This window comes from Felis catus, chromosome A3, assembly GCF_018350175.1.
Source record: "Felis catus isolate Fca126 chromosome A3, F.catus_Fca126_mat1.0, whole genome shotgun sequence".
NCBI lineage: Eukaryota > Metazoa > Chordata > Mammalia > Carnivora > Felidae > Felis > Felis catus.
In genome coordinates, this window is record NC_058370.1 from 60,472,851 (window position 1) to 60,494,324 (window position 21,474).

At 40.8% G+C, this 21,474-nt stretch overlaps 2 protein-coding genes across 14 annotated transcripts in view; one reads left to right on the top strand and one right to left on the bottom strand.

Annotated features, from left to right (window-relative positions):
* REV1 (REV1 DNA directed polymerase) overlaps positions 1 to 16,140 on the top strand; it is a 92,513-nt gene extending 76,373 nt beyond the window's left edge. For 10 of the 11 annotated variants that reach the window (XM_045054077.1, XM_045054079.1, XM_045054078.1 and 7 more), the window contains 11 exons: positions 2,984 to 3,204; positions 3,469 to 3,641; positions 9,085 to 9,187; positions 10,325 to 10,478; positions 10,676 to 10,878; positions 12,122 to 12,355; positions 13,402 to 13,522; positions 14,566 to 14,786; positions 14,887 to 15,043; positions 15,296 to 15,398; positions 15,742 to 16,140. In XM_045054077.1, coding sequence (XP_044910012.1) covers positions 2,984 to 3,204; positions 3,469 to 3,641; positions 9,085 to 9,187; positions 10,325 to 10,478; positions 10,676 to 10,878; positions 12,122 to 12,355; positions 13,402 to 13,522; positions 14,566 to 14,786; positions 14,887 to 15,043; positions 15,296 to 15,398; positions 15,742 to 15,853 — 1,802 coding nt within the window. In that variant the 3' untranslated portion in view covers positions 15,854 to 16,140. Of the gene's footprint in view, positions 1 to 2,983; positions 3,205 to 3,468; positions 3,642 to 9,084; positions 9,188 to 10,324; positions 10,479 to 10,675; positions 10,879 to 12,121; positions 12,356 to 13,401; positions 13,523 to 14,565; positions 14,787 to 14,886; positions 15,044 to 15,295; positions 15,399 to 15,741 lie in introns of those variants that run through there. The other variant, XR_006595489.1, reaches the window with a different exon arrangement.
* Positions 16,141 to 17,270: 1,130 nt separating this feature from the next.
* The window catches only part of EIF5B (eukaryotic translation initiation factor 5B), a 92,369-nt gene continuing 88,165 nt past the window's right edge, over positions 17,271 to 21,474 (bottom strand). For all 3 annotated transcript variants that reach the window (XM_045054075.1, XM_023251589.2, XM_045054076.1), the window contains 3 exons: positions 20,276 to 20,414; positions 18,113 to 18,274; positions 17,271 to 17,740 (listed from right to left, as the gene is read on the bottom strand). In XM_045054075.1, the coding sequence (XP_044910010.1) occupies positions 17,633 to 17,740; positions 18,113 to 18,274; positions 20,276 to 20,414 (409 nt within the window). In that variant the 3' untranslated portion in view covers positions 17,271 to 17,632. The remainder of the gene's footprint in view (positions 17,741 to 18,112; positions 18,275 to 20,275; positions 20,415 to 21,474) is intronic.

Consider the following 21,474-nt stretch of genomic DNA (forward strand, 5'->3'; position numbering starts at 1 on the left):
AAGATGGCGTTATAATCATCTTTTTTCCAAAGTGTGCTCCACAGAATACAGGCTGTTCCTTTAAAAAAAGATTTCACATGTGTGTGGGTACCATCCCTGGTGGAGACACACATAGTAAAAGTTGAGAATTGTTTCAGTAACCATATTTTTGTTAGGAAACAGTCATTTCCCAAAGATATTTGAAGATGAATAGATAGTGCCTATTAACATCTTGTGGAAAATATGATATTTAATATGATAGCTCTCTGGCCAATAACCAGAAGAAACTCAGGATGAATGAACACACCTCCCCCATTGTCCTCTGCAAGCTCTTTTTGGCCCTCTGTGCCCATAAATGTATACATGGCACACAGTTGTCTAGCACAATATATACAATTACTGTAGCTACCTCAGAAAGAGAAAACACACTTCCAATAAGTTTATGTTTTAGGGGACCCTACAGAAAAATGATTATATGTTACACTAACATTACCTAATGAGACCTGTTTTATTTAATTAAAGAAAGGATTGTCCCCAACAGCTGTTTGAATACAATAGCCACTTCTTTGAGTTCTTTGGATCTTTGCAAGGCTTTTCACCTTATGTGTGCGCCCTTAACTGAAGGACCTGCTGCACCTGGGTTTGAGCACCCAGCCTGCGGTTGCCATCTCTTCATGCCATTGTTAGAGAAACACCATGAACATGTAGGTGTACATAAAGATGTGCGCTGTTCTGATACGGGAACCAGTAACTAAGTGAAGCTAGGAAGATTTAAGATTTAATTAATTATAGTCAAATAAAATTCATTTCCTCATCTGCACTAGTCACATTTCAGTGCTTAATAGCCACATGTGGCAAGTGCCTACTGGATTAGACAGCACAGATAACATTTTCATCATCACAAAAAGTTCTCCTAAACAGTGTTAATTTAGATGGTGAAAACTTTATTCTTCTATGGCACTGTCAGTGCCAAGTCTGGATGCCAGGGGAAGAGATATTACTGGCTGTTTTTAATCTAGAATAATAGTTATGCTTCAAGGACAGATAACAAGTCTTTGTCCCAGTGGCTGGACCGGGAGCTTCCACATCTCTTTTTTTTTTTTTTTTTTTTTTTCCCTCTTCTCACTTGGTTCTAGGCTAGCATATTTTCTTTCACTTTCCTTTCTAGGTGGCTGCACTCAGTTTGAGCCTCAAGACCCTATTACTTTGTCCTTAGAGGTGTCTCCTTTCCTTTCAAATACATGATGCAGTCAGTTAAACTAGCAGTCCTCTTAGGGTTTTGGTGCTGATTAATTTTTCCTCCCCACGCAGTATGGTAGGGGTTAGAGGTGGGCTGCCGCCCCCACATGCTTCTCTCTCCTGTTCAACTTCAGGGCCATTCCATTTCATCAGGTAAGCTTGCAGCAGACTGGGTCTTTTGTTTTTCCCTAGAGGGACAGTGTACTTAGATTAGGTTGACTGTAGTTAATTTGGTGATATTTAATATGATAGCTTTTCTTTTGTACCTACTGCCTAATAATCTGTTCTGCTGTATTGAAGATACTGTTCAGAAACAATAGGTTTTCCCACTGCCACACCCCAGCACACATAGAATTAATCCAGGATTATTGCCTCTTGCTGATTTTGCAAGTCAGAACATATCAACAACTCTCCAGTTCTCCGAGGGAACACGAATAGTGTGTCATGTGTGACTTTGGCCAGTTTAGTGTCTTTCTTGAGTTTCTCCTCCCCATCATGAAAAATACTCAGATAGGTTTCACTTAGAATTTCACCTTTTTGTGAATGATACTCCTCTGGTAGATTTTGTTGTTGTTAAAGCTGACTCTGGTATTCTTTCTTGTTCTCTGTTCTTACTTGAACTTTAAAATGGCACTGATGGGAGGCAGCACCCTTAACACCTTTCATCTAACTTCAGGAGGGAATAACTTTTCCCACCTCCATGGCCATAGATCTCTTGTAAAGTTGGCAGCCTCCTAACCCTGGTAACTGCTTCAAAGAAGTTCTTCTGGCAGAGCCTGGACTAGACCAGTTGTCCTTCTGCCAAAGACCATTGAGAGAATAGACACTGGAAGAATGATAATCAAGTAATGAGCAGAACATAGCAGACTTCACTCTGAGCTCTCCGCCAAGCTCCTACAGAAGACCAGAAACAGTCTTTTTCTCATTGGTGGAAATTACTGATTTGATGGTGCAGAGCCATCGTGACAAGAATTTTAGTTTCCTAGGTTACTCTTAAATATCTCTCTTAGATATGTGTACCTTTGTTAAGATCTTGGGCAAATTGAGAGTGACAACTCATCAGTATCCTCCAGGTGAGGCTCAGACCTTGCATCTGGAAGAGAAGGAGACAGGGACTGTGCTGCATGCAGGAGAGCTGAGACCTTTTCAGGGAGATCGTCTTTGTTGACAGAAGAAATCTATCTTGTCCCCGCTGCCACTTTGTTTGCTTAGGAACCTTCATCCCCAGGTCACTTTGTCCAGTATGACAGCAATAATGTTTGTAGTTTTGGACCTACGTTGAAGGTTCTCGTTTTAGTTTCCATTCATAGCAAGTGAGGCTGAAAGTGTCGAGAGGTTTGGCTGTCACAGAAATCATGGTAGAATTCCTAACACTTGGAGTCCCACTAGGTCATACTGTAGGTCATACTGTAGACCTGTTTAAATAGGTCTGTAACTTCATTAGTTGATTCTGTGAATAGAAATCCTAATATTACTCAGTAATAAAGATAGCATTCCTTTGAGAACTTACCTAGTTACACATATTTGAGAAGGTTCACCTATATGTAGAACCCAGATTGAGAAGTAGTTTCTAGAAATACCTTTACTAGCAGTTGCGCTAAAAAATTCTTGAATCTTTGAGATGCTTCAATTATGTCACTTAAAAATTTTAAGAGAAATTATTTTAAACTAGTTTTTTGGGTGAATAATAGTTCTTTAACATTGCTGAATTGTTTTTAATGGTTTATGTGCAGAATTATAGAACTATACATATCTCCTTTTCTAGGAGTTGGACGTTCAATGGAATCCAAGTTGACATCTTTGGGAATTAAAACTTGTGGAGACTTGCAGTATATGACAATGGCAAAACTCCAAAAAGAATTTGGTCCCAAAACAGGTCAGATGCTTTATAGGTTCTGCCGTGGTTTGGATGATAGACCAGTTCGAACTGAAAAGGAAAGAAAATCTATTTCAGCTGAGATCAACTATGGAATAAGGTTTACCCAGGTACTGATCTCTTAACGAGTTTTATCCATTTCCTCTTATCTCTTCACATAGTCCCCCTCTCCAACTAGTCCGTAGACTCTTGATGCTTGAAGTGAAGACTTTACACTCTTGCTGCTTCCGTGGCTTGCAGAATATTTGTTTTTAACAGACATTTAGCAGGATATAAAGAGTATATATGTTTGGTTTTGAAAGTGAAAATACTTGAGAATTATTTGGTATGTAGGAAAATAACATGGGAGATCTGCTGTGTTTGTCTCTCCATAGCCAAAAGAAGCAGAAGCTTTTCTTCTGAATCTCTCAGAAGAAATTCAGCGACGACTTGAAGCTGCTGGCATGAAGGGTAAACGCCTGATGCTCAAGATCATGATACGAAAGCCTGGGGCCCCTGTAGAAACTGCAAAATTTGGAGGCCATGGAATTTGTGATAATATCACCAGGTAAGCTTATTTAAATGAGTTTGGATAATTGATATTTTGGTGCAGGTTATTACAATTAATAGAAAATGAAGAAAACCAAGGAAGAGTATGAATAAAGATCTCTGAATTCAGAGGATATCTGGTACTCTGCAGCGCTGGGCCTCAGCCCAAGGCCATTGCAGCTGTGTCACTGCCCTCAGGTTTGGCTACTCACATGCACCTGTGTGCCTGACCTTCTGCAGGGTCTTCAGGCTGTTGACTTCAGTGCACGGACAGAAGGAAAGGGAAAGGCTAAGACCTGCCACTGTGGCAACAGTTGTGACAGGGTCTTGGAGGGGTGAGGGTCAGTACAGTGATTCAGAAAGTGATTTTAATGAGACATTTTCTTTGTTTAGGGAGGTGTAGTTTCTGTGTCTGAAATGATTATTGTAGTCTCTCCAAACTGGTAGAAAGCATTTAAAACCCCCTTTTATTAAATATGAGGGCCACTAATATAAAACTTCCTGTGAAGTTTGTGACAAATATGAAAATACCTAATTTTGTGTGCCATTTTGTTAACACATGGTACACTATATTTTATCTGTCAGATGAACCAAAGCCTTGAGACTTCTGACCCTGAAAGCCACACATAAGGAATTGTTAAAAAAAAAAAAAAAGAAAAAGAAAAAGTTAAGGGTTAGTTCATGCCTGCCATAGAAATTATGTTTGCGTGTATAGTGATGTTGCCACAAGTCACAAGAGGACTGCCCTCCATTACAGGCAGATTCTAGCTTTATCATTCATGCATTTGTTCACCATGAAAACAGGGGTTATAAATTGTACTTTAAACAACACGTTTATAAAATACCTTTTTAGGTAGTTGGTAATCTTTATTATATTTACCTATTTTTTTAAATGTTTATTATTTTGAGAGAGAGAGCACAAGCGGGGCAGGGGCAGAGAGAGAGAGAGAGAGAGAAAGGGGGAATCCCAAGCAGGCCCTGCACGGTCAGCACAGAGCTTGACGTAGGACGGGAACTCAAACTGTGAGATCATGACCTGAGCCAAAACCAAGAGTTGGGTGCTTAACTAACTGAGCCACCAAGGCACTCCTGTATTTAACCTGTTTTAATAAACATTTTGATGTATCCGTATTTTAAATGCTGTATTAGTTAAATACAGTGTTAGTGGTCTTTTCTATAACAAGTTGGTTATGAGGCCCTAACTGTGGAATAGAGTGATCTTTTTACACATGGTTTCTATGAGAAAATCAGATCTAGTTTATTAATACCTTTCTTGGGAATGCAACCTAGAACTTGCTTTGTACAAGGTACATGAAAAGGATCATCCAAAAACTAATTTTTCTTTAGAAAGAGAACTGGCAGTAGAGTGTCCTTTTGTCATGTATGCATTTTTAAATGTCTTAGCATTGTATATTTTGGTGCATCAGCAGTACCTGGGGGCTCACTCTGTCTAATTTTAGTAAGAAAATCAGCCTTCATTTAATCCTTTTTGGAGAATCCAGGTACTCCAAAAATATAATTATAACAGTAAGAAAAACTAGGATTAATTATACTGAACCCCCTGCCCCCCCCAGTTGAAGGATAATATTCAGCCTTTTTTGTAAGCACATACCTCCTTGCTGTTGTTAGTATTTGTTCCATTTTTGTTCTGAACTTAAAAAGTTTTATTATGAAAATTTTAAACATACTTAAAAGTAGAAATAGTAGAACTATTATGAACCTGTTACCTGATCTCAACAGTTGCTGTCAGCTCCTCTGATACCATCCTTCCTCCCCTTCTCCCAGTGATTTTGAAGTGAATTTCCTATACAGTCTTGTTTCTTCCATAGGTATCTCAGTGTTTGTCTCTAACAAGATGAGGACTCTTTGTTCGGTGACCACAGGACAGTTCAAAACCTACTGTGTAGAGGCACCTAGATGGGTGGCTCAGTCAGTTAAGTGTCCGACTTTGGCTCAGGTCACAATCTCACGGTTTGTCGTTTTGAGCCCCACATCGGGCTCTTTGCTAATAGCTCAGAGCCTGGAGGCTGATTCAGATTCTGTGTCTCCCTGTCTCTCTGCCCTTCTCCTGCTCGTCCTCTCTCTCTCTCTCTCCCTCCCTCCCTCCCTTCCACTCTCAAAAATAAACATTAAAAAAAATTGGGGGGGGGGGCCCTGAGTGGCTCAGTCGGTTAAGCATCTGACTTCACCTCAGGTCATGATCTCACAGTTTGTGAGTTCAAGCTCAGAGCCTGAAGCCAGCTTCTGATTCTGTCTCCCTCTCTCTCTCTGCCCCTCCACTGCTCATGCTGTCTCTCTGTCTCTCTCAAAAATAAACATTTAAAAAAAAAATTAAAAAAAAATTTTTTAATGTTAAAAAAAAAAAAACACCTGTGTATAAAATGTACATTTTGCTGTGCCCTTAAAATACTAACTTTGGATAAGATGATAATGAAAAAGAACACATGATGAATCAGAACAAGTGTAATTTTATAAATGTTACCAAAATGCAGATCGGTTATAAACCATTAACTTAAACTTAACATTTTGGTAATGTTCTAACTGCCCGAGGAAGGCTTTAGGTGTGGGATTATGAAATATTATAACACTGACCTTGTATTTCCTCTAATTCAGGGGTTGATACACTCTTTCCTGTGGGCCATATCCATCCTTGGGCCTGTTTTTATGTGGTCTTTGTGAGCCAAGAATGATTCTTATATGAAAGTTTGTAAAGAGTGAAGACCATGTGAGAGGAACCACAAAGCACAGGCGATTCATTCTCTGGTTCTTTACAGAAACAGGCTGTGGGCGCCTGCTGTAGTCCCCACTGAAGTACTGTTGGGCTGAGTTAAGCAGTGGTAGTCCACAGTCCATGATTCTGTTACCTCTTGTAATGGGCCCTGATCAAAAGATACATGGCAATCATGTGCCTTGCAGACTCTGATAGGTTATAATACTGTAAGAGAAAGGATTCCATTTTAAATTGCATGTCAAAGAGCCATATGTAGGTTGAGATCTGTGGCTTGATTATCATGCGGAAAAATTTTCTCTTAACAGTTTTCCTTTGGGCAAAGACTTTTTTCCCCCTTGGAGTTCTTTTGTGTATATGTATTTTTAATTTGAATTTTATACACACACACAGTCCCTTGCACTACTTCTCTTTCATTGCCTATTGCTGTTTCCCCTGTATGCACATTTCCTGTGCCCCCAGGCAGTGTTAACATTATTATGATCATGTGCACACTGTATGTGGATGAGCATATAGTCCACTGTGACCTCATTCCCTTTTTTGTTGAACTTGTTTTTCCTGGAGTTCTGAGCATCTTGTTTTGTTTGTTGGCTTTTTTTGTGTGAATTTGCCATTGAGTTTATCTCCAAAGTCCCTCCTAGTGTGTTTCAGTACACCAGAATCAACTGGTTTGATCTTTTTACTTGGGGCCCTCCAGCAAGCTAAATGCAATCAGGATTAGTTTAAGACCTACAATAAAGTGGGAGTCTTGGGGTATCCCTTCTCTGTGATCTGTTGATCCCTGGTCTCCTCATCCTAGTGTCTATTGAGAAAGAGTTCATGGGCATAAATTGTTTTTGAACCTGTCCGTGCTAATGGTCAGTAGTTTTGTTGACTTAAAAGTTGTAACTTCTAGTTAGAAATTATTTCTCCTGATTTAAAGATTCCATTGTCCCCTTTTTTTCATGATTACTTTGGAGAAGTCCAGTATTCTGATTACCTGTTCTTTACAGATCTGTTCTTTCTGGAACTTCCAGGATTTTCTCTTTAACTCAGGTTCTGGAATTTTGTTTGGTCTTTATCTTTGTGCCAGGTACTTTGTCCATATTAATTTATTATTTCTACCAACATTTTAAACTTCTGAGTATTTTTTAAAAATTCCTTGGACATTTAAATATAGCATCTGTTATTTCACAGATGCAGTATTATCTCTTATCTCTTAAATATTCTTCTGTTCCCTTTGTCACTTGTTTCTCCAGTTCCTTCTTTCTCTTTTGACTGCTTTTATATTGGAGGTTTTCTTCAACTATCTGTCTTATTTCATGCCCCACATGAAATCTTCTCATCTCCTGCCTACAGTGGGCGAGCACGCGTGAAGATGGCAGCCAGCATTCTGGTTCCTCCATAGGAAGAGCAGTCTAGGTGGGAAGGAAGAGTGTATGCTGCTTTTGAGCAAGGTGCCTCCCTCTCTCCGTGGCCATGCATGATGTCCCCTGGCTCTCAGCATCGACATTGGCATGTACAAAATCCCAGAGGAGGGGCGATCTATGTGTCTGCTGCACGTGCACATTCTTGGTCCCTTCTCGCCCCCTTCACTGGTACCTGGCACCTCTAATCACTGAGTGTTTCTGAGGTTCTGTAGCATAAATTGGCTTATCTAAAGTTGGTGCCTTGCTTTAGGCATTTAGCAGGCATATTTGGTAACTTAATACTTACTGATACGCTTTCAGTGTTCTGAGTTACAGTTAACATTGGTCCTCTGTTCTTGTCTCCTCTCCTGTTTAGATTTTTTAGGAGTTTATGCCATTTAAAACTCATTTCAAAATAGTTAAGTGGTGTTCAGGAGAAATATAAATGTGTTTAAACCACCAGTCCACTAAAAACCTTGCTTTTAAGTTCTTCTGTATTTATTTGTGTTAAATAAATGTAATTAAGGTAACAAATCAATGTAAATATTTTCCTTAAACTGGTACCTTTCATGGGTGTACATAATGTCCTCATGGTACTGAGAAAATAAATACAATAAAAGTAGTTTTTAGCACCTAATAATGCAGTCTCCTTTCTTCTAGAATTCTTAAAGATCTAAGAATTCTTAAAGATCTATTCTGGTCCTGCTGGGTTTTAGACAGGGTGCCACCATGTTTCCTTTGTCATTGTTGTTCATGCATTTCTTTATTGATTTCTAGAGCCTCTAAGAAATTGTTAATGCACATTCACATGTTGAAATTATGTAGTGGCTTTACTTCAGACATGATAAAAGTAGAATCAAGAACTAAAACACAGGGGATTCATCTTTTATACCTCAACATAGAGAATCTTGGAACCTAAGACTTCTCTTGGAATCTAAAACTTCATGTTTATATTCATGCTTTGGTTGTAACATAATGTTTGTATTTGTATATGCATTAACTAAAATACATCTTTTTAAAAAATGTTTTCCAGTTTATTTTTAGTTGGCCAGGTCTTCATTAGCCTGTAACTCAAAGTCCCAGTGTTCTATATGGTTTTTCTTTTACACCCTGGCTGTCAGTGTAATTAATTCGTTATACTGGCTTCCTTGAAGGGGGGGGGGGGGGGGGGACTCTTGTGTTCATTTTTAAAGGATTATCTTTACTACTTAATTACTTAAACTGTTTTTGTAACTTTCTTTACAGCTTTCCTATATCTCTTTAAACTGCTCCATACTCGTGAGGTACTAGTGAATATATATGGAATGTAGCTTTTGCTCCGTTAAAGTTAATTCTGTCATTTACAGGACTGTAACTCTTGACCAGGCAACAGATAGTGCAAAGATAATTGGAAAAGCTACACTAAACATGTTTCATACAATGAAACTAAATATATCGGATATGAGAGGGGTGAGTATATAACATTTTAAAATTCTGACTTTCTGTAATGTTTTTCTCACTTAAGTTTGATCTGAGAATGGTCATGGCAGTGGGTAGTGGGTTTATGAGATTTTCAGCTTCTTTGATATACCAGAATAGAAACTGAAAAACTCTGGACTTTCTCCTCTGACCTGATTTTGTTATTTTTCAGAGAAGAGTCAAATTTGTTCTGAAAGCTCTTTGTTTTGTTTTCTGCCTACAATAAATTTGTATCTTGAATTTTTATAAGTGTTTTTCAATTAACCAAGGGCTTATTTTACATACATTATCCTGCTTCTGGTTCTCATTGGTAGATGGGACTGTGAAGAGTGTGGAACTGCAAATAATACTTATATCGTTAAGGTCCCTTTTAATCCAAAATTTATTGTGTGTCTGTTGATGCTCTAGAAGGGAGAATTTACCACCACAAACATGCCTTTGGGATGGATAGGTGAGAGGATATTAAAAAATGTAAAAACCTTAATTTTCTTAAGGATAAACCTTTGTAGATTCTGTTGTGTGTGTGCTCATACGTGAGTGAAAGGCAGTTATTGGTGTGGTATCTGTGGAAGGATTAAAGAATTACTAAACCAGACATGATCAAAACTCCCTGAAATACTATTACAGTAAGGTTTTATGGTAGTGTGGGGCGGGGTGGGGGGTACAGTCTTCGAGAGCCCAAGGTGTACCCAGAGCACTGCTCATCCCACTCCCCAAACCCACTGGTTTGAAAAGTTCTTCATTTAAATAGAAAAATGGTAAGGAAGTAAGGTTGCAAGTAGACTGTTCCTATAGGATCTTTTGTTTTTAATCTTAAAAATTTAGTTGATTAGAACTTCAGTGGGATATAGTATTACACTTTTTTGGATTTTTCTGATTCTGAAGAGATTACAGTATATTTAGATAGAAATGGATACTCCAAGATTGAGGTGAATAACTGCTCACTAGCTAGTATAGATACAGTTTTTGTAATAAATCATGTAGAAGGCTCTTTGAATACTTTAATTTTTTATTACAGAAATAGATCTAGAAGATCTTTCTAAAAAGGAGTAGCTGAGAATTTTGCTTAGTTGAATTCATATTCTTGCTTTAGTTTTCCTGGAAACACATTTTCAACTCTGGTTCTAGGTTGGGATTCACGTGAATCAGTTGGTTCCGACCAACCCAGACCCTTCTTCATGCCCCACTCGTCCATCAGTTCTTCCTGGCGGGTCACACTCTGTCCTGGATCTCTTCCAGGTTCAGAAAGCGAAGAAATCCACAGAAGAGGAGCACAAAGAAGGTCAGTGGGCATCAGTGTGGTTCTTGTTAATACAACAGTTGTCTGGCATGGCTCTGTGACTTTTTAAGAAACAAACGGACATTCTGGATTATGATGAATCGATAGGTTTGTTTTACTTAAAATGGCTTAAAGTAATCCATGCCATCCTGTCCCCGATGATATGAAGAAGCTACTGTATGTATTTTCTATACTTTCAGTATTTCTGGCTGCTATGGATCTGGAAATATCATCTGCCTCTAGAAATTGCACTTTCTTGCCATCTTTTTCAACACATCTGACATCAAGTGTCAATCCTGTTACTAGCAAAGCTGAGTCTTCAGGGAAATGGAATGGTCTACATTCTCCCATCAGTTTAAAATCAAGACTTAACCTGAGTATTGAGGTTCCATCACCTTCCCAGGTATATTTTTATAGTTCTGAGTGTGATTTAAGTGCAACAGCAGTTTTAAAGTAGGGATGACATTTTTAGGTAACAGCATAGCCGAGAAGGGGAGAGGGTACTTGTCAGGGTAGATCACAGGCAGCTCATGATGTTACAGAACTCCATATGGGAAATAATCAGGTTAGGGGAAAGGTGGTGCTTTTGCAAAGATCAGCGACTCTTGCAAGTTGTAGAACATGGATGAAAGCTAGTTCTGCAACTGCCCATCAGTAGCCACTCTACCTCTTTGTAGCAGCAATAATCACAGGGACTCCACTCTATTCAGCAGTATCGCTTTGTGATCATCAGTAGGGGCCCATGTCCAAGGTTTTTCTTGCAGCATTTGCAGACCATCCTTTCTGTAGAGTGAATGATTTTCCTAACGTAAGCGAGTAATTCCATTGGTATGGGCTGTAAACGTGGAATACTTTTGGAATTTTTGCTCCATGTAAGGTTAAGATAGCACTTCAATATATATTGGGAAAGTCCATTTCTATGCTTCACTGAATAGTAGGAGGCTGAAGGAAACAGACATGCCAGCTGTGAGGCTGGGAAAGGGACAGCTCTAATCAGCTGGCATTGGGTCCCGGTTGCTGTTGAGTTATCCAAAAATAGTTGATCCTGGCAAAGTAGAAGATTGGCCTACCCAATTTATAGGATTCCATTTCTAAATGGAAGTGCACCGATGGGCAGAGGATTCTGGTATGTAGGCCAAAGAAAAGTTAGTTTCTACAATCCCTTTTTTCTAACTTGCTGTTGTCAGAACTAGAAGTTTTTGTATTTGGGGGCAGATAGTCTCCTGTCTGAAAGGTAAACTTCTGACCGAGGACTCCATTGTCCCATTCATTCCAAAAATGTGACGTACCCCATAGGCATTGTCCCTGCCCTTGGGAGGGGTCTGAGATCCAAGTTTGACAAAGGCTCTGTCTGCCCCTGTTGTAGTACAGATACAATGAGTATGTTTGGACTTGCCTCATCCAGTGGTACTGCCCGTAGTTGTATGCTGGTCTCTCCAGACTCCACATTACTACTGAGGCCCCAAAGGCAAAAAGCCAAAGACATTCCAAAAATGTGCTGCTTTGAGGGGTTACCTTTCCTATCCTGCTTCTCTGCGCCTCATGTTGTCTGAGATGTTCAAATTGAAATTAAAGTGCTACATTAACACTCCTACCACTTCCTCTCTGAACACGCTTTAACTTCAGACTCATGTGGTATTTTATAGCTTGATCAGTCTGTTTTAGAAGCACTTCCACCTGATCTCCGGGAACAAGTAGAGCAAGTTTGTGCTGTTCAGCAAGGAGAGCTGCATGGCGACAAAAAGAAAGAGCCAGTAAATGGCTGTAATACAGGAATTTTGCCACAACCAGTTGGGACAGTTTTGTTACAAATACCAGAACCTCAAGAATCTAACAGTGATGCAGGAATCAATGTCATAGCCCTGCCAGCATTTTCACAGGTGAGTTAAATTAGGGACCTTTCACCCTACATATGCTCCGGGCAGATCTCATTTCTTTTCCTTTGGACCATAAACTCATGGTAGCTCTTGGGCCCCATAAACTCTTGGGCCCCATATCCATTGGGGCCCAAGGCACTGGCGCATTTCTACATCATCTAAAGGACATGGACTCCCAGAGAAGGAGGACATGGTATGTAGGTGCTTAAAATTTCCACCCAGAAGTAAGAAACACATTCAGTTCTTATTTTCTTGGCCAGGGAAGACCACTGGGCCACATTTTAAATAACTAGGTGGAGGCAGGGCACCTGGGTGGTTCTGTCAGTTGAGGGTCCAACTTCAGCTCAGGCCATGATCTCACAGTTCATGAGTTTAAGCCCTGTGTTGGGCTCTCTGCCGTCAGCTCCAGACCCCGCTTCAGATCCTCTGTTATCCTCTCTCTCTGCCCCTCCTCCACTCACACTCTATCAAAAATAAACATTAAAAAATAAATAGCTAGGTGGAGATGTATAATCATAGACTAGAGACAATAACACAATCTAAGTTTGGTGTTTTTTTAAAAAAAGTACTACACGTAAACCTATTTTCTTGGGTTTGCTTCTCTTTTTTTTGGTGGGGGCAGGGGGAAGCATCTTTTTTAAAGTTCTTTTGAGAGAGTGAGCTCGTGCAACCAAGGGAGGAGCACAGAGAAGGGGGCAAATCCCAACCAGACTCCATGCTATCAGCGCTGAGCCTGATCTCACAACCTGTGAGCCGAAATCAAGAGTCAGAGGCTCAACTGACTGAATCACTCTGGCGCCCCACTTCTCATTTCTTAGTGGTGTTTCTTGCCCTGGTGGTTCTGCAGTGGGTGTTTTTTTTTAAGTCAGTTATTACTCAGAATTTTCTTATTCTCACCCTAAAACCTTGTGAGGATTTAATGAGCTTTAATATTGAGGCCCTAGTAAGAATTCGTACAGATCAGAAAAGCATGATTTGAAAACAAAGTCTGTTTTGTGAAAAAATAGAGTCAACTCAAGTTTGACTCTGAACCTTCTCGTTTCCACTAGGTGGACCCTGAGGTGTTTGCTGCCCTTCCTGCTGAGCTTCAGAAGGAGCTGAAGGCAGCATATGATCAAAGACAAAGGCAGGGAGAGAATGCCGTTCACCAGCAGTCAGCTGCTGCATCTGGTAAGCATAAGCGTGGGAAGGGACATGTAACACAACTGAAGATGAGGGAAGTGAGGTCATTGGTAGGGTATGATTATTGTAGCAGATTAATGGCCAACATCTAAGCTGCTAATCATGTTAAGAGCTCTTTGTATTGGAGAAGAAGTATATGATGCAGGTAAGTGTTGTCCTAGACCTAGCTGGAGTTGTGTAACTTCTGACTTCCATACCTTTACTTTAAAAGTAGTCTGGGGGCACCTGGATGGCTCAGTCCTTTGAGCATCCGACTCTTGATTTCAACTCAGGTTATAATGTCAGGGTTGTGGGATTGAGCCCTGTGTGTAAGGCTTTGTGCTGAGCATGAAACCTGCTTAAGATTAAGAGTCTCTTTCCCTGTACTGCTCACACTCTCAAATAAATAAAATGAATGAATGAATGAATGAATGAATTTAAATGTTTGAGTTACCACCAGAAGTCTTTTGACTACATGTCAAGACTGACAGATCAGAGTATAGGTTTAAAACTGAATGAAAGGGGCGCCTGGGTGGCTCAGTCAGTTAAGCATCCGACTTCGGCTCAGGTCATGATCTTGAAGTTTATGAGTTCGAGCCCCGCATCGGGCTCTGTGCTGACAGCTCAGAGCCTGGAGCCTGCTTCAGATTCTGTGTCCTCCCCTCTCTGCCCCTCCAATGCTCATGCTTGGTCTGTCTCTCAATAATAAACACATGTTAAAAAATAAGAAAATCTGAAAGAAAGGTTCTGAGCATGTATTCCAACAATGCCTGAACTGTTGAATTTTCATTTAATCTTTACAGCTCCCCCCCCCTTTATAGATAAGCAGTGCCCAAAAGATAAGATTTTTAGTGCCCCAAAGAAAGTGGGCACAGATAGTGGGTGTCCTACAGCCTGCGCTTTCATCCAGTTACTGCCTCCAATACTGTCTTGGTAAGAGGCCTGTGTTGGTGTGTGTGTGCGTGCACATGCAGCATCTGTATTTAAAAGAAAGATTGCATGGTACTATCCAGACATATGTTGTTGAAGATACCACGTTCATACTTTTTTAGTGCCAAAGAATCCGTTACATCAACTAAAACCAGCAGCAATGAAAGAAAAGAAACGGAACAAGAAAAAAAATCCCGTCAGTTCCCCCAAAAAAATTCAGAGCCCTTTGAAAAACAAGTTGCTTAATAGCCCTGTGAAAACTCTTCCAGGGGCTTGTGGGAGTCCCCAGAAGTTAATCGATGGGTTTCTGAAACATGAAGGTCTTGCTTCTGAGAAACCTCTGGTAATATTTTTAATACTTTTTAAGCTTTGACCTTTTATCAGATCTTAATGTACTTGATGTTAGTAAATATAGCACTTTTTGTCATTTGTTTTCTTAACAGGGAGAACTCTCTGCTTCCACTTCAGGTGTGCCAGGCCCTTCTGGTTTGCAGCCTGAGCTGTCTGGCCACGTGAGACCCCCAGCACCCAACCTAGCGGGAGCTGTTGAATTCAGTGACGTGAAGACCTTGCTCAAAGAGTGGATAACTACCATTTCAGGTGGGCTTGGCTGGTGTGACAGCCACAGACTGAGAGGTAATGGTTCTAAAATTTTGGAACTTGAACCAGACTCAGCTATATAAATGCAACTCTTTTCTGAATCTGGTAAGCCAAAACCAGCCACCCTGTAACCTTTGAAACTCTCTATACTATAGACCACTGGTTGGATGGCTAGAAGTTGGGGGTAGTTGTAGAGATGCAGTTCTCCTTCATGCAAGCAGGCTGGTCCTTACTGAGGATTTTCCTCTCTAGATCCAATGGAGGAAGACATTCTGCAAGTTGTGAAATACTGTACTGACCTAATAGAGGAAAAAGATTTGGAAAAACTGGATCTAGTAATAAAGTACATGAAAAGGTAATTATTCAATACTTTTATCTAAAGGACAAAATGGGGCATCTCACACAGCTACTTTTAAGGTGAGGCACAGAGCAAGTTTGACATTTGGGGGCAATCAGTTAACTAAAGAGTTAGTGAAAAGGGGGTAACCTTTGTTTTGAATCCCAAGCAACTGCCAGAAGATCAAAGATTGTTCCCCTTGAGGTTTATATAGTTTCAAACCATACTAAGTACTTTGAAGTGTTCTGAGGTTTGGGCCACAATTGATTCTTACCTAAAAATGTTTACGACCCTAAGGAGATGTTAAACTGATTCTTGGAGGAGTCTTTTTACTTAAAGTTTTTTCTTAACCCACCTTTAGGTTGATGCAGCAGTCGGTGGAATCGGTTTGGAATATGGCATTTGACTTTATTCTTGACAATGTTCAGGTGGTTTTACAACAGACTTATGGAAGCACATTAAAAGTTACATAAATATTACCAGGGAGCCTGGTGCTCTCCACTAGCTGTGCCATAAGTGCTTGTGAGGTATTTGCAAAGTGCATGATAGTAATGCTCTGAGTTTTTATAATTTTAAATTTCTTTTTAAGCAAGTGTTTTGTACATTTCTTTTCAATAAGTGCCAAATTTGTCAGTATTGCATGTAAATAATTGTGTTCTTTTACTGTAGCATAGATTCTATTTACAAAATGTTTGTTTATAAAGTTTTATGGATTTTTACAGTGAAGTGTTTACAGTTGTTTAATAAAGAACTGTATGTATATTTTGTACAGGCTCCTTTTTGTGAATCCTTTAGGAAGCAAATCCTGAACTGTTTATTGTGTTTAAAGGCTGAGAAACCTACAAGCCGGACTGTTAGAGGCCCCAGAATGGGATTCTCCTTGTTCCGGGTAAAGCTTCTAAATAATTTTATCACTTTTGTCCCCAAGCATGAACACAGGAGCATGTTATGAAAACCTTCTTTACTTCTTCCAAGTGGAGGGATTTACATACTTTAAATTAGAACACACACATAATTATTAAATTTTTCTTGGGAAAATTATGTCCCACAGATGGCTTAGCGGTGGTGTCTCCACCTCTACCGTCCCTAGAGAAACTTCAGTAGTACTGAAGAATGGTACAGATTTTCAAATGTATATAAAGTATTTTTCTATGCTATGTTAGTTATGCTGTAATACTTCAAAAATATAGTTCATAAATCTACGCCAGTGAACACTTGGGAACATTTCCTTAAAACACACCCCACATTGACTTCAACACTGTGCTCTCTCTCTCAATAGTTACTAGAGATCTGTTAGGAGAATTAATTTCACACTAACAGATTTCTTATAAGGGGGGAAGGAATAGATCTTCATGTGAACTTCCCACATGCTAAAACCCAGTAACTGATATGAACAAGTCAGTTTCTGCAACAACTTAGAAGCACTAAGCCCAAATAGTTCCCTACTTGATTGCCCCATCAGGAAATGTAGAATTTTTATATCCATCTTGGTTCTAGTGTGTCCTAGAAAATCCTAATGTTAGCGTGTGCTGGTACACAAGGTAGTACACTGAGGCTGATGACTCACTCATGTAGAGAAGCTACGCTAGCATGGAAGCCTAAGGGATGTCTGTTTCCTTTATTGGTAGTTCAGAATTGTGCTGATTACAGTGGACTCTCAGGACTATACAAGCAGTAAATAGCAGCCAGCTAGGCTTTACACCATGGTTTCACACAAAGCAGATAAAGAAATAGCAGAGTGCCTAAATTTCTATTTTAAAAAATTCCTAAGGGCATATGGCAGAAGAATGCTGGGGGGGAAAAAAAAATCACTGTGGGAAGGATATGCATAAATAAAGTATTTCTTACATCAAAAGAGTCCCAAGAATCACAAAATCTGCAGAAGCCTGGTTAATCAAATACTGCAGTACTGATTTAATCAGTATAAAATTGAAAGAGCTTTAGATCTGTAATAAAAATCCAAATTTGGGTTAGGGCAAACTTTAAAACAGCAGCCAGTAGAGAAGGATTGGGAAAGGAGTGGGCAGGTGAACAGGCACGTTGGAACTGTGGGGACATGTAATCGACCACTGTCAAACCAGTGTAAGTTTCTTGGTTTCTCATGGAAAACATTTTATACACCTATTTTTTTCCTTCCATACTTAAGTTCATCAGTGTCCAGATACATCCGTTCCATTTTTTTGTCTTGTTTTTTCTTGGTGGTATTATGACATATATTTCATTTATTCCAATTCCTGCCCCATGTGGAAAAATTAGATGATTTCAAATACTTTCTTCAGCTCCACAATAAGCTGCCAATCACTCTTCTGCATCTCATCTCTGAACCAGTCTTTGAGGGCATCGATGGACTGCCGGCTGATCTGCAAGCCCGAGGCACAAACAGGGTCAACAACAGTGCAACCACCACATGCCAAAAAAAGCACGTGGCCCAAGGCTGACACCAGCTACTGCTCATTAAAAAGAAACCTTGGCCAAAATAACGAATGCCGTACCTGTCTGCCTTTCAGAGTAGTAAATCTCTGCAAGTCCTAGCAGGCACTCTAACTCTGTTAGGAGGCCCCTTCCTCAACACAGAGAAGGCCGCGTTCTAGGTCATGCCCTGAAGAAGAATCCAGTCCTGCTGGACTGTAAAAGTTCAAACATCCAGCCCTGAGAGCTACTGTGCAAAGGTAACCAGAGAAGAGTTGACCCCCAATTTCTCTAAAATGGGCCACTTCTATGAAGACACTTACCTTACTGACAAGAATGTCTGTAGCTTCAAAATGTCTTCCATACATTTTGGGAGATTCACCAGGGATAGGTTCTATTTTGACACAGACTTCTTGCCCTTTTTTTGCAACATCCACTTGTTTATGGTTTATTTCAATACTCGTTACTATTCCAATGTCAACAAACTGTAAAATAAGAACTGGAATATAAGCAGAGGAATCATGCCAGTCACAGGCACTGCAACCTGGACAGCTAAAATAAAAACTGGAGCAAAAGAGCTAGTTTAAAAGCCTTGGCTCTGTGACCCTTCTTCATCCCTCATCACAGTGTGTTTCACTGGTAAAGTAGGGATGACCCCATCACACCCCCTGTGCCCTTCACAAGATGACTGTAAGGACAAAAGGAGATCATTCATATGCTTTAAACAACTTTAAAAGTACCCTAGCAATTCAATGTGCTTTATTATCTCTGCTCTACCCTTTCTCATGACAAGTGCCATAATAAGAACTGGCAGGCCTAAAACTTGAATCAGGAATGAGTTTGGAGTGGTCGGTATGGTGAGCAAAGGGATTATGTCAGAGCAGCAGCCAGGGATACATCTTGTGGGGCCAAGTGGGCCGAGGTTCGAGCCGTGGCATTTCATTCTGAGGATGAGAGCTGTGAGCAACCTGATCTCAGTTACACTACAGGAGAAAACCACTCTGCTGTCTGCTTACGAAGGGACAGAGGAGAGAGAATGTGTGACCAAAGCCACAGAGGAGATAATCACTGCAAATAAATGTCCTTCCTCAGTCCACTGAACTGGTATAAAAGCAACAACTCCTAGAAGCAACAAGTCCTAGTGCTCAGATGACTTCTAAGTGCCATCTCCCACTAAAGGAACCAGGTCTGGGGCAGGGAAAGTACTAGATGAGCCTAGAGCATCTCACTGCACCAGAAAGGAAGAAGATGCTCCAAGAGTTATGTGTCCAGGGCAGTCTGCAGTAGCTAGTTTGAATGGGCTCCCACTGACCACAATGGACAAATGGATGGGGGGGGGGGGGGGGTGGAGTCTCAAAAATATTGGTAATGGATTAGAACATCAGATTTTTAAAAAAGCTAACCGAGTGTGTATGACATACTTAACGAAAAGCTCAGGGGAGAGACAGGTTCTTTACAGAAGTGTTGGTGGGGGGAATCACAGTTTTATAAACTTAGGCAAGGATTACCAATTATTAAATCTACAGGAATAAAGGTTGTTGAAACAGGATATTCACAAGTACTCAAAGTGCTCCCAGAGATTACTTAATAATCCAAAGGCAGAAAGACGTGGTTCTAATGGCTATCCTCAGCCAACAGCACCCTACTCAGTAAACGAAGGTGCTGCCACAGTAAGGAAGCCTGTGTGGTGAGGCTCGAGGCACACGGGAGCATCTCTGCATGCAGTATCTGTTCTAATTGTAACTTCCCTCTAATGAGGAGGAAACTGACAGATCCAAGTTGAGAAATGATCTGCAAAAGAACAGGGCTCTCCCCAAAGGATGGGGGCTGTTCCTATTGAGACTAAAACCCATAATAACCAAATGCAGTGCACCTTGAAGGAATCCTGGACCAGGTCAGCAGATGGCATTATTAAAGACACTTGGGACAGAGCACCTGGGCGGCTCAGTCAAGTGTGTGATTCTTGATTTGGGCTCAGGCCATGATCTCATGGTTCGTGAGATTGAGGCCTGCGTTGAGCTCTGTGCTGATGGAAGGAGGCTGCTTGGGATTCTCTCTCCCTGCCTCATGCGTGCATGCACATGCACTTTCTCTCTCGATGAAAAAAGGCCCTCAGGACAACTGGTGAAATGCAAATGAGGACTATAAATTATAGGACATTATTGAGTTAATGTTAATTTTTGTTAGGTATGATGCTAATTTAGGGGAAGGGAATGTGGGTGTTCATTACTCTGTTCTTTATTTTCCCCTAGGCTTGAAACTTCAAAAAGTTTTCAAAAGGGCAGTAAGTTAAAGTAACTTGCAACTTTCTTTTGCTGAAGCACCGATACCTGGTGCTAAGAATCAACACTGATTAAGGAACACTCGTAGTTAAGGGATAAATCACAGAAGGTGACAAACTTCTGCTTGTTGTCACCACTCCTGGCCTCCCCATTTTGCTGCTTTTAAGAGACCATACTTGATTTGAAAGTACAACGAGAACTTACATTTTTGCTAGGGACGCACATGGGTGTCCCCTGTTTCACCTGACCTGCTTCCACAGTCACTCCCATCACTATTGGGTCTCGAGAATTAAAAATATACTGGGGGAGGATTTTCATCTTGCAGGGAAATACTGCTATGTGCCTAAAAGGAGGAGGAAAAAAAAAACACTAAATTTTGAAGCAGACAAAAATCACTTAAACCTAAAAATATGAATATGAGGCTTCCCCTGTCAGATAAAAGCACTTCTAGGTGGTGCCAGAAAAGCAGGAAGGACGCTGCAGAATGACCTTGGTGGTGTCCACAATGGTCCAGTCTCCGGTCCTGGGTGCATCATCCCCTTGCCATCCCCTTCCCCTCCTTCCCTCTGTGCTGTCACTTCACAAGTCTTGAAGAAGCTGCATCACCGGAGCATGCGAAGTCTCTGCCCCAAAATTTAGATGGAGCTGAGAACCTCAGTAGGACCCACGGTCGGGCACACAGGCAGTTGGCTCTGGGGACCACACAGGCATCAAACCAGTCACCTTCTCTCTACCATGTTCCCAAACCAGGTGACCCAAAGGCCACTTACTGAGCATGAGCTTCAAGTCTTTCACAGTGTCTAGTAGTTTTCTTAACCAAAGTCTTTTCACTTGTGGTTTCATGATTTCAAGGGAGCATATCCCAGTCTAAATCCCAATACTCACCTGGCAGTACACTTTAAATATGTACCCCAAATTGAGCCATTCTCAGGTCTTGCCTGGAATACTGGGAGCCTGATAAAACTCCTTGCTGCCTCCCTAAAATCCTCCAAGGGGCCTACTGAGTCCCACAACTTCTCTGACCTCATCTCCTACTGTTCTCTGCAGATTCGATGTGGCTGCCTCCCAGTGCTGTCCTTCTGCCTGGACAACTCCCTGGTCTGGGAGGCTCAAGTCATTCCCTTCAGATCTCTGCTTGAACAAGAGACCCTATGGAGGGAAGCTGTCCCCAACCACACTGCTTGTCACACTGCTCTTCCTCCTGATTTAGGCCTTCCCTGCTCTGTTCTGCTTTTCAGCACTTCACCCTACTTCTTGTGAGTTCATGGCTGTCTCCCCTGAGGTGCAAGAGGAGGGAACCTGGTCAAGGTTACTGCTGCCGCCTCAATCACCTGCAGCAATGCCACCTATACCAGGCAAGCTGTGAGGTCTGCTGGAGGAACAAGCTCTCTTCCCATGGAACA